Source organism: Taeniopygia guttata, chromosome 5, assembly GCF_048771995.1.
Source record: "Taeniopygia guttata chromosome 5, bTaeGut7.mat, whole genome shotgun sequence".
NCBI classification, from domain to species: Eukaryota; Metazoa; Chordata; class Aves; order Passeriformes; family Estrildidae; genus Taeniopygia; species Taeniopygia guttata.
Window position 1 is genome coordinate 41,084,124 of NC_133030.1, and position 14,580 is coordinate 41,098,703.

Genomic DNA, 14,580 nt, shown 5'->3' on the forward strand with positions numbered 1-14,580 from the left:
ATTGTGTGTTATGTATATTTCCACTTGCCTCCCCTGGAAACAAATACATATTAATTATATGTATGTTAATATATACAATATATGCATCTATATTCCTCTCAAGAGAACTTTTTACCCCATGTTTATATGAGGATAATTTACTTCTTCATGAATTAAATTTATCACGAAAATGCACACGAAATCTATTTCTTTATTAAGTGTCTGATTTTAAAATGTTATTTGCAGAGTGATTAATCACATATGCTCACACATATATGCTTAGATTCCGTTTCATCAAAACAGGAAAGAAACCATACGAAATGCATTGTTATCGTAATCAGGCGTTTTATCTATAATGTTTCTGTAAAAAGCCGAGACAATTGCTCTTCTAAAGACTAGTTGGCGTTATAGCAAGGCAATTAATTTATTTCGTGTTTATGCTGATGGACCAATTTCAATACCTACTCAACCCATTTCAAAACAATTTTTGAAGCTATGCCAATGGCTGAAGTGCTTTCTCGCACGGTTCTCTCGCGCTTTACTTATGGTTTATTGACACTAATACGATTCAAATGAAAAAGTGTCCGGCATTTTTTTTCTTTCTCGTTTTTCCGTAGTCCCGGACGTTTGGAATTATTCCTTCCAAATAATGCATATCCTCCGATTGTTTGCCGATATAGATGTCAGTGTTGTCCATTCGGACTCAGGAAACAACCCAGCAGTTACTTGTGATTTTATTTCTCCCACTTGACTTGGGCGGCTGAAATAGCTTTTATTCCACCGACTCTCCTGCGAAGGGCAGGTGCTGCTCGCAGGTGCTCCGAGGAGGTGCCACGGATGGGGGGCTCAGGGACATCGTGCCCGCTTGCCGGGGAGCACGGGACTGTCGGACCCCGCGGCAGAGGGCTCCGCTGCGCCAGGGGACCCTTCCGCCTCCCCGAACCCCCGGCTGCAGGGTCCCCGCCGCCTCGCCTCTGCCCCGCCGGCGCACCCAACATCTCCCCCTCGTCCCGGGCCAGGGGCCTCCTCACCGCCCAAACTCCGCGTAAACCTTTACAGAGATCCCCCGCCGCCCCGATTTACTCCCCTCTTGTATTTAATGACGCTAAATGAGCCGGTTTTGCTCCCCCGCACGTGGCCGGCCGGAGGTAATTTGCCGAACAGGAAAAGACGAAGTTCCCCTTATAAATTGAGGCGTCTGTCGGAGCCTGGAACCTGAAGCCTGGCGGGCTTCAGCTTTGCCTCTGTCCCGGACGCGGGGCTAAGACACCATCTCTGACAGGAGCAAAAGCCCCGCACCCGCCAAATCCTTCCCTTCTAGCACAGAGCGACCGGTCCGGCTGGAAGGAGACGCTCGCAAACTCCTCTCTACACATTGCGGGGCGGGGGCATGCACCCTCTTCTTGTGGATCCCATTTTTAGCTTATATATGCCCTCTGGTTCGGGGTTCCCTGAGCACAGGGTTAAAGCAGCAGCAGCAGCAGGGCAGCTAGGAGTGGAATGTAAAACGGGACTCTTCGCCCTGCTGTTGATTGCCAAGTCCTAAACTGATCACAGACTGCGGCGTGCTTTGCGCCGGGGACCCGCATTTTTAACATGAGCTGCATCCCTGTCTTGTCAGTGGCTCGTTCTCCGTCGCAGACACCATTTGCCTACGAGAAGAAAGGGGAGGAATAAAATCTTGATGGCGAGTGGCGAAAGGGCACACGCTGCATCCGTGACAGGCTCCGCTCCTTATCTCTGAGAGGTTTGGAGCCGCGTCGGTCCGCTTAAACCCTTTTATTACCCACGCCCCAAATATTTCCATTACACACGGTCTGTGCTCCTCAGCTGATATGTGAAACTTGCTGCCTTATCGCTGTCAGTCGATTGATATTTTCCGTGTATAAGCCCAAGGCATTAAATCAATGTCTCCACTCTGCAATAGCATATTCTCTATAGACTAGTCTGTGGGAGACAAGTGAAGTCCTGCTGAAAATTGGCTTCATCCTGTCTCGATTCTCACGAAGCTCCTTTCGGCAGAAGAAGCGGGGCTTTAAATAGGATCCGCCTGCCCAGACCCGGTGCCGAGCAGCCCCGAGCTGCCCCTGGCTGCGGGGGGTCTGTTGATGTTTGCCATTTCGGGATATTCAGAAGCGAAGGTGCCACACAGTCGGGCCATGGGGTAACCGGCCGCACACGGCGACGGGGACAGAGCCCCCTCCCCCGCGCTGCAAGACTCGCATTCGGGGGAGGACCTGCGGTAAACGCCCGCACGACCCAGAGCACCGCACAGCACGACGAGGGAGACAGCTCCGTGTCACCGGGAGAGCCGTGCGCGGCATCTCCGACCGGGATCGCCGCTGATCCGGCCACATTTGCAAAGCAGAGGGGCTCTCCCAAGACTTTTTTCCCTCCCGTTTTTAGCTGGGTAGTAGTGTTGGAGGGATGTAGTGAGGTATCTAGGACGCTGGCTTGGCTTTTCTTTTCTAAGTCGAACCTTAAATTAGTTTGTCGCCGCTGTCCCTAACCCGTCAGGGGGCAATTATGTGATAATTACGAGAATTACACAGTTCTTTCATCTGGCGGCCGTGCACGAACAGAGCTCGGCACAGCTAAATCCGTTCACACTTAAACTCCCCTCCCCCGACAAAGTCTATTGCCGGGGAACAGAGCTCTGCAGCGCGGCTGTTGGTGTCGTTCCGACGGGTGGTTCCGAGCCGGAACTACAAAGCGGGATCTGGGCCGAGAGCGGCGTGGAGCCGCCCTGGGGATGCTCCCCGTGGGCGTCGTCCCGTTCGGCGGGGAAACGCCGAGCCTGGCCGCCGCCGCCCCTGCAGCCCTGGCCGCAAAACACCCAGGAGGTTACATCGCCTCGGGAGGCTTTTTCCTGCCATCCCTCAACATATCCCAGAACCGTGAATTAGGGAGGGGGAAAAATAAAAAAAAATAAAGGACATTACCACACACTCAGCTTCACAGGCCGGTGGCATCGCAGCGCCCCACAAGCATACCCTGCGGGAGCGTTCCCCGCCTTCCCTCTGCACAAGCCTGGCCGTACAAATATTTCCTCTTCACATCCACACTTAAGCACTACGTTTTGATGTTCTTGCACACGGCTCCGTCCTCCGTAACCCGCCCCAGAAATTTTGTAAGAAAATAGCAGAAGTATTTAATTGATAACATTTGATTTATTTAAAGTCCTTAACTGCAAATGATCAAAAACATACTTCACGCATTAAATTCTCAGTTATCGTTTTAAATCAAAATATTTTTTCAATTACAATCACATTTATAAAATTAACAAAATTTCTTAAATTCACGTGTAATTATTTTTTACGGTCATTTAAAGCAATTTCCAGCTGTAAAGAAAGAAAACAATATAAACCATGCAATAAATTAAGAACATTGAAACAGCGAACAGGAATAATAATAAAACCCGTCTGGCTATGCTAACACCGTGTAAAACTGTGGAAAGTGCAATAACACTGGATGATATAAGCTAACGATGGCGATAATTAAACGGCCACAAAAAAAAAAAATATTAGAATAGTTTGAAAAGGGGGGAGAGACAGAGCTATCCTCTTTTCCTTGCATCAGTGTAGTAGTCAATGTTTCCTAGAGGAGGGGGAAAATAACCTGGTTATAGATACACAGTTCTAGCTGGTATACAATGAATACACTTAAATTAAATAAGTATGTCATCCACATGTTGATGAGAGTTCCTGATGAACTAGAATCTTCAGTAACAGATGGGAAGGAAAAAAAAATCCAACTGGTTGTGACCTCTTGTAACTTTATATTACATCCCAAAACAGGTAACACTTGGAAAAAGATAAGGGTCGCATCCTGCACTCCAAAGCTCCAGTTGGTCCCCTCGGGAGTGCAGGATCCGACCCACAGCATCTGGGTTTTATGTGGGTTGTAGTAGCCGAAGGTTTATTTTGCAAGTATCAAAAGGATGATCCGAGAAAGTAAATAGTTCTCTTGTTGCTTAGAGATTCTCTTAGTGTTTTGCTACTTCACAGCAGTATTGTCCTTCAAAGCCTTCTTAATTAAAAAAAAAAAGTCTTAAATGTCTACTCGCTTCTTCATCTCCGTATTGTTAAAGTATTGCCACATACCTGTAAACTTACATGAGATTATAGAACACATAAGGGAGGGAGACGAGGGGGCAGAAAGCACAAACAAGTAGTTTACACGCTCAACATTTTTTTTCTTCTTTTTAATAACACCCTGCATAGGCTGGGGAGGTCTCCGGGGAGAGGGGCTGGGCAGCAGGGGCCGGAGGGAGTATGTACAAGCGGGACACGGCCGGCTTTGCAGGAGGTCGTGGTGGATCATAACAACAGACAACGCGTTGCAAGACAATTAAAAAGTAACAGTCCTTTGCACGCAGCGTGCGGAAACACCTTGGTCTGTCTCAGGGAAAGCGGGAGAGAAGCCAGGAAGGGGAGGAGGGGTCTCGGCCCCGGCGGCGGGGGTTGCACAGCTAGGAGGTGTTTAGCACGGGTCTGGAATACACACCTTGGTAGTAGGAGGGCTCTAGGGCCGAGGGCTCGATGCTGCTCCGGCCAGCCATGGAGGCGCTGCCAAGGGGCAGCCCGCCGGGGATGCTGGCCCCGTAGGAGGAATATTGCAGCGCCTGCTCGTAGGCTTTGAAGTCCAGCTTGTGCTGCTGCTCCGAGGAGGACATGAGGTTGTTGATGGAAAACGGGTGGTTGAAGGAGTAGTGGGGATCACCCTTGAGGTGGAGCTGGGGTTCGTGGGCTAATGAGTGAGGGGGGTGTGGGACGGAGGCCAAAGTTGGTACAGAGCTGATGGTGGAGGAGGCGGCCGAGGCTGAGGTCTTTAGCTCCGTGCTTGATCCACTGTGGTCCATAGACTGAGGGCTGGTGGACGGGTTGGAGCTGGAGAGAGAGGTGGCTGTATCCAGCTGTGCAGGTTTGTTGTGGCCTCTGTGCAGGGGGGAGTTGGAGCTTGAATTAGAGGCCCCGGCCTGATCTTTCCTGCCCTCCTGAGTGGCTTTACTGTTCGCCGGCTTCTCGCACTTGAAGCGCTTTTGCCGGCGGAGGTAACAGCCGTTTTCAAACATATTGCCGGAGTCGGGGTGCAGGGTCCAGTAGGAGCCCTTGCCGGGCTTGTCGGGGGACCGGGCCACCTTGACAAAACAGTCATTGAAAGAGAGCGAGTGGCGGATGCTGTTCTGCCAGCGCTGCTGGTTCTGTCGGTAGTAGGGGAAAAGGTCCATGATCCACTGGTAGATCTCACTCAGCGTCAGCATCTTGCTGGGTGCCTGCTGGATGGCCATGGTGATGAGGGAGATGTAGGAGTAGGGCGGCTTGGCGTGGGGGTAAGTCCGCTTGAAGGACTTAGCGTCCCGTGTCCTGCCGAGGTTGGACTGGGTGTAGGCCATGGGGCTCATGCAGGGGTTCATGCTGCCGTAGGGGCTCAGCCCGTTCATGGGGGCCGGCTGGGCAGACATGGCATTGATGCCACCGGGGCTCAGCGCCGTGCCCATGGCGGCTACGCCGGCCGGCATGCCGTTCACGGGCCCCGCCGAGCCTGCCGGCATGCCGGCCACGGCGCCGGGACTCAGCCCAGCCCCCAGCCCCGTGTTGGCGTAGGACATGTTGAAGGAGCTGGAGGTCATGTTGCCGCTTGTCGTCATGGTGTTCATGGTCATGTAGGTGTTCATGGTGTTCATGGAGCCCAGCCCCGAGTTCATGTTGCTCACGGGCACCGAGGAATAGGCCTAGGGCAGCGAGACAAAGAGACGGAGTTAGAGAGGAGAGAGGTGTGGCAGGACCCCGTAGGGGCCGGATCCGCCCGCCTGGCCCAGCCAGCCGTGCAAACGTCCTGCTGCGGGACGCCGGCCGCTTCCCCGACATAGGGGAAAACGCTTCCCCAAAGCAGCACGGAAAGGCAGCTGCTTCCATGAAAAGGTCTATTTCGTATCTACATAAATGTATAAATAAACACGGAGCGGGGGTGCTCTCTCCGGACGCACTCCCGGTTTACCGGCGTGTCGCAGCTTGCGCGGGCTGCACCGGGTTCAGCGGGGCGCACGGACCGAGCGTCTGCCCTGAGCCGCTCCAAGCCCTCGCGGAGCTGGGCTGCGGGCTCAGGCTGCCCCGGCAGGACGTGTCCTCTCCAGGGCATTCCCGTATTTTGCTGTTTATGTGCCCTGTCTCTCCAGTTAAATACTTAAACTCATCAGATTATTGAAATTGGTGGGTGTACATTGTTTGCTTGTATATTCAGAGAAAAATCTCACGCATGTCTCCCTTCCTGCAATAATTTAAATTTCTTTCCTAAAAAACATACAAGATGGAATCATGTCTTTTTGCAAAATAATTTTAAAAACCCTCATCCAAACGAAACAGGTCTTTTTGGCCTGTTTTATTTGTGGAAAGCTTCCCTCTGTCTACATTTTCTATCAAAATAGTCTTTAAATTAAAGTTTTAAAAAAAATCAACTAACCAATCAAACAGCAAAACTTTCCTAAAGTAGGAAAAGACTGAACTTCTCCTCTCTGCACGACGTGGAAAAAAATTGAAGCACCCTAACACATAACTCTTAAAAGGGCAGAGCCGGAGAGCTTGAATTTGTGCTTTCCACTATGGTATCTGATTTAACAGGAGAGAGAAAGACGCTCCCAGTTTAACTAATGCGGCTAATATGGCTAAGAAAAAGAGGTTTAAGCAACGGTTAAATATTTAAAATTCATTTCTGATCCCAACAAATTTCACGAATTTATAAACGCACTTTTGATTTAAAGGATCACATTAAATATTTGAGATGGTAGAACGCAGCTGGGTTTCCCTGTTGCATTCATGCAGTTATTCAAATTAAATGGCAAGAGGTGAGGAAAGACTGAAGTTTAAAAAAATAGCAAAAGCGAACTTCCCTTAACTTTATGTTTGTGGACAATGCGTATAAGCGAGGAAATATGAGTCTGGAAATGGCACGTAATTAGGATGACCCTTGTTTGCCCTTAGCCGACTTTCCTTTATTAAAGGAGATGCCAGCCGGGTGACACGTATCGGCCTCTGTCCGCGTGGCCCTGTGGGCGCGTGTGCCAGCTCCGGGTGCGGGACGAGGCGTGGGGACTGTGGAGCCGTGTGTCCGGGTATGCTGATGCAATGCCCGGGTGCGCACACCCAGGTGCCTGCCTCGCTGCCGCACTTCCTCAAAACGGCTCCTTCCAGGGCGGGAATCCGCAGTGCTGCTGGCCGCGCTGCCCCGCGCTGGCTTCTCCGGGACCCCCGTTGCGGAGCCCCAGCGGCACAGCGCGGACCCCAGGCCCCACAGGGCCGAGGCGCGCCGGGGGTGCGCTCCGGGCTCTGCCGCGGCCCTCTCCTCCGCCGCAGTTGTGGGCGCTTGGGCCGGTTCTCCTCCACCTTACGGACATCGCTGTCAAAGGGGCGCGGGGGGCGGAAGCGCCTGCGGCGGTCCGGACCGGGTCCGGGTCCGGGTGGGGGGCGGCGGGTCCGGGTGCGGGCCCCCTCCCGGCCCGGCTCTCGGCAGCGCCGCCAGCCGGCCCGCGGCAGCAGCGCACGCCGCGGGCAGCCCGTCCGCAAAGTGCGGACAAACGGCTGGTCTTCCCCCTCCTTTCCTTTCCCCCGGCCTTAACAGGTGAGGGCCCGGCGCTGGAGAGTAGAGAGGCCGGAGGTCCCGCCGAGAAGCTCGGGGAAGGCGCTGCTCCCGGCCAGGACGCGCTGGCGTCTGTCTCCCTCGGCCCCTGCCATCTGCCGGGAAGGACTCGGGTGCCGGCGGCGCGCCGAGCGCCCTGCCCCGAGCCAAGAGTTTACGGGGTGCTTTTGTGCCCGCCGCGAGAGAATATTACGCCTCTTAGATGAGATCAAGGGCTGCCCCCGGCCCCCCGGCCCTCCTGGCGGGCTCACAGCCGCCCCGTGTCTTCCCCAAACGCCTCCAGGGCTCCTGGAAACTGTGTTTTCCTTGGGGAAGCCTAGCCAGTTTCGGCGCCGGAGGGAGGGGGAGGTACGTTTGCGTTGGCAGGATCTGGACTGCAAACCGATTCCTCCGATTGCTGCCCCCTCCAGACCCCTAGCCACCCCCAGGTCCTCCCCTCCCCTGCACAGGGGCAGCAGAGAAGCCAGACCCTGGGATTTACTCACCTCCTGAGTGTCGGCGTAGTAGCTGTTCCAGTCGCTGGTTTCATGCCCTTCCATTTTCACAGTCCCTAACATTATGGAGCCAACCTGCCCGGTGTAACCATCCAGCCTTCTTGCAAGCGAGCGACGGGCAGTAGGAAAAGAGCCCGAAAGCCCGACCTAGCAGGAAGCCAGCTCTCAGGAGGGGCAAGGGGTGCTGAATTCTGCTCTATAACCAGCCAAAAAGGAGGCAGGGAGCGGTGTGGGGCGAGACAGTTGAGAAAGTGAGGAAGTGCGGCTGGGATGTGAGTGGAGTTGAGCTGATGTGGATCTTACGTCGCAGAAGTACCCACCTCCTCCTCCTCCTCTCCCCATTTGTCCGCCGCACAAAGGCGTTCGCACCTACAAAGCCGAAGATGCACCTGCAAACAAGGCAGTCCCCCTCGCCTGCAACTCCCCCCGGGGCGGCACTTTATTTGCAAAGCTGCGTAATTGGTTTAAGCTTGTGGGGAAAGAAGGAGAGACAGAGGTGGGAGAGGGGGACAGAGGGGGGCGGGGGGCGGGACGGGATGGGACGGGGGACGGGCACGACCACCCTTTCAGGTGGACAGAACAAATGCTAGGAGGGATAGGGGGAAATGAAATGAGGTAGATGAAGGAAGGGCAGCCCCCTCTATTTGAAGAGAACGCAAAAGGCCATCCAGCCTTAAACCCCTGAGATTAGAGGCAATATTTACTAAAGGCCGGTAGATGCTCCTTTAACTTGATGGCCGAGACGTGCTTCAAAGTCCCGAGTCCTGAAGTCCACAGGTTCCCCCCTCTCCCGCTCGTCACTTCACAGCTGGTTATCGCGTAGGTACCTCCAGGCCCTGCCGCGGCGCCCCACGTTCCCATCGCCCTCGGGGCAGGGGATCGGATTAGGCGCTCCGGGCTGTGAGCAGGAGGTTCGGCTCCGAGACCCCCAAAGCCCTCCCAACCCTCCCCCCACCCCACCCTCCTCCTCCTCCGGACTAAAACAGCCCTTCAAACGGGGTGCCGTCCTATGTAGATGGTGATAATTATATTGCTCTTTCGGATGCCTTATGTCCAGAAACCATGTGAGTCACCGTGCTGAGACATAATACTACAGGTTCCAAATAAATACGGACAGAGGCCTGAATGCGGATCCACTGATATTAACCTCCACTTGGCAAACATCAGGTGAGTCACTAGAACCATTTTATATCATTACTGTGGAAAGCCTTCAGCCCAGAAGGCTCATTTGGAAGCTTTCTCTGATTCCAGACGCCCAGGAGCAGCAATAATAGGTAGCGGGTATATCTCCTTTCCAACTTCTTCCTTACTGACCTGATTTCTCACAACGAACTGGGGAGGAGGATTCTATACAGGCTGGTAAGAGGCAAAAAACACCAATAAAACAAACTGACATTGGAAAAAGCTTTTTATTACTACGGGAGGAATCTCTCAGTCTTTGCAGAGGGATCAAACATTTTCTGTCCTGTCCGGCTCTTCGAGCCTGTGTCAACACCACGGACTTCTCTTAGGTTTCTCTATCCTATCCCTTGTGAGTTCGTTCTCACCTAGCTACTAGAACTTTTATCATCTCACAGTAGAAAACAAAAACCAAAAAGTCAAAACAAACACAAAAAATCTACATCACCAACCAGCAGCTAATAACCCTGCCCCCCCAAACCCAAACAACTTTTCCAACAGTGGGAATTTGAAGGGGAAATAAAGCTTCTTGGGATTCTGAAAAAGGCTTGCACATCATACCACACAAACTATAATACACACCTGGGTCTGAATTTCAGCTTGATGTGTTTATCATTCAGCATGGTCACAGTTGCTTCCACAGTGATTTGTTCTCGTGTGATCTGTGGAAATGTCAGCCCCAGAAACAGGATTTCAAAGTTTCTTATAGAGACACAGGATTCAAATGGTGAGATATAGCATATCTCTGCCACGACAAATACGTTTTAACTTGTTCTCTAAATGCATTTTCTCTTACCCCTTTCTTTGTTCTTTCTCTCCTCATAAATTTTTTTTTTTAATCTGGCAACAGAATTAAGTCAAATCCTCGAAACAAACAAAACTAGAATCATCAGAGGAGAGCAGCATATGAAAATATGTCTTGAAGGAAATAAAATATATAAAAGCAGTGGATTAGACCCCTGTTTTCTCAAGTGGTCAAGCTACACCCATGGAAATTGGGACAAACCTTAGTAGAATACCTAAGAAATATTAAGATTGCGGTCTTCATGCAGGCACCCCCATTCTTTTCCTAATGGAAGCAGTGTATATGTCTGAAAACAGAGACCCTTCGGTGGTGGCTTGCCCATTTCAGTATTTGAGATCTGTGGAGTATGGTTCCCCCCTGGCAGCACAGCCGCCTGCGGACATGCTGGCAGGAGTGTAGCTGCCCCCGAGACCCCGCTGCCGGCACCCCCCCGCTGGGTGACCTCGGGGCGGTGCTGCCTCGCTTTCCAGAGCCCAGCCCCGCGGGAGCAACACCCGACGGGACGCCGGGCAGCCCATGCTGGGTCACCCTGTACCTGGAAAAAAGGGCAGGCACAAAGCCGGCCACGCTCATCGGATGCTGCTACAAACCACGGAGGCGTTTCATCGGGCGGAGCAAACGTGGAGCCGGCAAAGCCGCTCTGCGGGCCGGCCGCCCCCAGGCCGCCCCGGCTGGGATGCCCGCTGCCCGGGAGGGGAGGAGAGCCGGGGGTTGTGCAAAGCCTCAGCGCCTCCTGTTGTCCGGCTGCGGGCTTAGCTCCCTCCTGAGGTTGCTCCCAGAGGTGAGAGCACAGCCAGGATCCTCTCTTAATCTGCTTAGAGCCTCTCGACTTGACGTATAATAAGCAAGCCCTAGTCAGAGCCAGCCGCTGATGGAAATTCTCTTCAGCCCGGTTGCTGTGGTGCAGCCCTGGTGGACAAAACACTCCCTTAAGTCCAGAAGAGGGTCAGGATGCCACGGCCACAGGAAAAAACGGGTACTTCGGTAGTTGCTCTTGCCCTGCGTTTGAGCCTTTATGTAGTGGAGCCCTATGTAGGATGCTCTGCGAGTCCAGCAGGATTTATCAGTACCCTTTGTAGCAGGGTCAGCACAGAAGCACTCTCCTAGGATGCGGGACACTGTGTAGTAGCCAGGAGCTCTCCAGTCGCGCCTAGATGATGTGTTTTTCAGAAGTCAGGTTAGTAGCACTGGCCCCAATTACACAGCGCCTTTCCCCAGCTCTGTTTCGAGTAGCACCAGTTTCTGTACACTTTTTGTTTGTTTGTTTCATCTTTTTTTCTTTCTTTGATTCTTAATTTTTTTTTCAGGGCGAGCTTTTAGTGCGACCTGGAGAAACTGCAGACTGAGGTGAGCTCTGCTTTACCCAGTTAGATGGGATCAGGGTCTTGGCTCCACCAGTGTGCTCTGTTTGCACCAAGGGTGCAAACATAAAACCTGACCTAAAAATTACGGAAATATGTATGTGGAGCGGGGGCAGGACTTTAAGGGGAGACCGTGTTACCAGCGCTGTCAGGAAAAGGTGGGCCCCGCAAAGGCCATCAGCAAATGTCTGGGTTTTGGGAATCTCGTCGCCTCCTGGCCGGGCCAAGTGGCCTCGCCCCTGGGAAGGGGCTTCCTGCAGCTGCTCGAGGACCAGAGCTGGCCCCGGCACGGCGCTGCCCACGGGGACCGGAGCTCCTTGGCGCCGGTCGCCCAGCGCCGCCCGGGAGCGCCGCCCGCAGGTTCTCTCCCACGCGTGGGCCGGGCGGCCGATGTAAGCGGCGGGAGCTTTAATTTTAACGTGCAGCGCTGTTTCAGTTCGTTCCGGTCTGTTTCCCCTGGCAGCAGCAGCATCTGCCGGCCCTTCGGTTTGACTTGCAGGGGTTTTACTCTATTTTATCCAAAATACCATCGTCTTTTGAAAGAGATTCTCTCGGCAGTGCTTGCGCGGGCCAGACGTTTGGCTCGGGAAGGAGCTGTGAGGTTATCTCTGCATCGGTATTCATTCCCTGCCCTATACTGTACATCCTTCTTTTCGTTTGCGCGTATCTGTCTCCTGCACAGGGTCCCTCATACCCGGCTTTCCAGACTGGCCCAAGCCTGTGCAGCGGGTCGCCGAAAACACCGTGGGACCCCGTCACCTCTCCCACCTTTTCCCCACGATGGGAACTCTTTCTTCCCCTCTGTTTCTATTTCCAGCCTGAAACACACATTCAGGCGGGCAAACAGTAACTGTCTGGGAAGGTGCCTGTGCCCGGAGCTTTGGACGGGGAGGGATCGTGAGTGCTCAGGGAGCAGGGGTAGGTGACTGCCGGTAGCGCCTCTCCTACCGCGGGGAGCCCACAGAGAAGGCGCCGGGTCGGGGCTGTTTTCCCTCCCTCCGCCCCTCACACAGGCACAGCCGCCCCGGTTCTGTGCTCCCGTTCTCATCTAGAAGAGCCCGTGGGGGTTCCCTCAGACACGCCCGGAGGAGCCCCCGTCGGGGCGGTGGCTCCCGCGCCCCTGCCCCCGGAGCTCACGGGCGAGAAAGGCGGCTTCTCACCCTCCTCTCGCTGGGGAGCAGGGCCCAGGCAGAGAGGGCACTGCACGGGGTCATCATTTGCTTCTGAGCTTTTGCTAAGTGAGAGTATTCTTCCAGGCTTCGACTGTGACCATCAAGTGTCCTCCTTCCTGCGACCGGCCCAAGGTAGGGCACCCCCTTTTCCTACAGCACCTCTTCCTCTCCAGGAGCCGTGGTCTGGTTCTCCCGGGGGAACTAGACGTGCCCTCTCCGCCGCACCATCCACGGCAGGGAGGGCCGGGTGTCTCACCCCTCTTGGCGGGGTGCCTGCCCGCTGCCGGGCCCTCTGCCGCGGGTTTCCAGCGCCCTCGGCCGCCGCCGCGGGGCCCAGGGGCTGCGGGACCCGGGCAGTGCCCGCGGGGGCTGCGGGACCCGGGCAGTGCCCGCGGGGGCTGCGGGAGCGCGGCCCCTCCGAGGGGGCAGCGCTCCCGGGGGCGCCGGGCCCGCGGGCTCGCACGGGACGTGCTTCTTTCATGGCCGCTCTGCCAGGCCCTGCAGACATCGTTACAACAGTGGTGTTCCGTTGCAGGATTATTTTTATTTTATTTTATTTTATTTTATTTTATTTTATTTTATTTTATTTTATTTTATTTTATTTTATTTTATTTTATTTTATTTTATTTTATTTTATTTTATTTTATTTTATTTTATTTTATTTTATTTTATTTTATTTTATTTTTAATATTCAGTGCAATACGTTGCATTTCATTTTCTAGGCATTCTGCAGAACTGATATCATAAGACTTGAATGACATAACAAATAATATTCCACCATCTGAAAATACTCATGTATCTGACCAATTAAAGGAGAAAGAGGAACAAATAATGAAATGAAAAATTATGGATGTTGATATCCGATGGTTACAGAGAATAAGGGAGCTTCTGTTTTGTGTTCTTTCGGGTTTTTTTTTCTATAGTGTAATAAAGAGTTCTTAACTAGGTAAATCATTACCTATCATAAACAACCAGTTTATTTTTTGCTAATATGGTTAGATGTATGTATGCCATTTCCAGAACTCCAGCTGGCAGAATGCCCGCACTTCATCATGTGATTGACCAAGTGTGTTTTACTTTAATTTTACAAGAATAAATTCAGTTGATAATTATAGTTTGATTCAAGATCAGCCATGTAGGTTTTTATTTCACTTATAGTTTGTTTTACTTATGTTATGATATACTGAAACATAAATGTAAATGCTTCTGTTGTGTATTTCAATCAGTGTGTCTATTCTTGTTCAATTATATATTTTTGAAAATCTTGCTTGGTTCATTTTGCTTTAAAGGGTGCTTTGTTTTGAAGCAGCCACAGTACTATGGCATGGAAGAAACATTATCAGAAGAGATGGGAATATGATTATGCACAGATAAACACAAGTACTTAGATGGCACCCACTTTGTAGAATCTCACCCCGGTTCCAAAAATGGTGTTTCAGGATATATATGGATTTTTGCAGGAAGCAAAGAAAGCAAACTAAGGCAGTGAGTGCTGTTAAGCTAAATAAACTGGTACAAAAAACATCACTTGATAGGAGATGCACCTATGCATGAATTCTAGAAATATTTATTTGTTAAAGTTGCCCCGTAATTTAATGAACCAAAATCTGCCTCCCTTGCCTCAACAATATCTGCTGCTGGAATCAAAGGTATTTCCACGCTCTGATAGCCTTATTTCTCCAAAACCTGCATGAGTTATCTTTGAGAATATCTGCTTTATTGATAAAAACCAATATCTATGTATCGGACTATAGATTCAGAGCTGATCACCTCTTTGTAATACTCATCTTCGTATACTACTCCAGTTCCTTTGCAAACTGACTTTCCTATGCAGAAAGTAGACTTGGTTTGATACCTTTAATTTTGAGTGATGGAGAGTGAAGGAATGCTACTTTCTTTCACTGCATATCAACATATTTTCAAATTGTTTGCTACCTTCTACTTTACCTGCAAAA

At 51.9% G+C, this 14,580-nt stretch overlaps 2 protein-coding genes across 5 annotated transcripts; one reads left to right on the forward strand and one right to left on the reverse strand.

The window, feature by feature from the left end:
• Window positions 1-3,129: 3,129 nt before the first annotated feature.
• On the reverse strand, window positions 3,130-8,183 carry FOXA1 (forkhead box A1). Its single transcript, XM_030274680.4, has 2 exons — window positions 8,100-8,183; window positions 3,130-5,713 (listed from the first exon to the last, which is right to left on the reverse strand). Exons 1-2 carry the CDS (start codon window positions 8,169-8,171, stop codon window positions 4,451-4,453), a joined length of 1,335 nt encoding a protein of 444 aa, XP_030130540.1. The 5' UTR covers window positions 8,172-8,183; the 3' UTR covers window positions 3,130-4,450.
• Window positions 8,184-8,517: 334 nt separating this feature from the next.
• LOC116808448 (uncharacterized) lies at window positions 8,518-13,847 on the forward strand. 4 transcript variants are annotated; one of them, XM_072930240.1, is made up of 5 exons: window positions 8,518-8,604; window positions 9,166-9,275; window positions 11,400-12,371; window positions 12,710-12,757; window positions 13,348-13,847. In XM_072930240.1, exons 3-5 carry the CDS (start codon window positions 11,549-11,551, stop codon window positions 13,362-13,364), a joined length of 888 nt encoding a protein of 295 aa, XP_072786341.1. In that variant the 5' UTR covers window positions 8,518-8,604; window positions 9,166-9,275; window positions 11,400-11,548; the 3' UTR covers window positions 13,365-13,847. The 4 variants fall into 4 exon arrangements, 3 of the variants coding, with proteins under 3 accessions (XP_072786341.1, XP_072786339.1, XP_072786340.1); XM_072930238.1 differs by having other exon boundaries at window positions 12,710-13,847; XR_012056413.1 differs by lacking the exons at window positions 8,518-8,604; window positions 9,166-9,275 and adding an exon at window positions 11,186-11,269 and having other exon boundaries at window positions 11,400-11,439; window positions 12,136-13,847.
• Window positions 13,848-14,580: the final 733 nt, after the last annotated feature.

Excerpts from the sequence above, each read along its gene's own strand:
- FOXA1 (XM_030274680.4), bottom strand. The coding sequence starts at position 8,171 with ATGTTAGGGACTGTGAAAATGGAAGGGCATGAAACCAGCGACTGGAAC. Across the intron at positions 5,714-8,099 it reads ACTACGCCGACACTCAGGAG|GCCTATTCCTCGGTGCCCGT; the intron begins GTGAGTAAATCC and ends TCGCTGCCCTAG.
- LOC116808448 (XM_072930238.1), top strand. The coding sequence starts at position 11,549 with ATGTATGTGGAGCGGGGGCAGGACTTTAAGGGGAGACCGTGTTACCAG. Across the intron at positions 12,372-12,709 it reads TGAGTGCTCAGGGAGCAGGG|GCTTCGACTGTGACCATCAA; the intron begins GTAGGTGACTGC and ends GTATTCTTCCAG.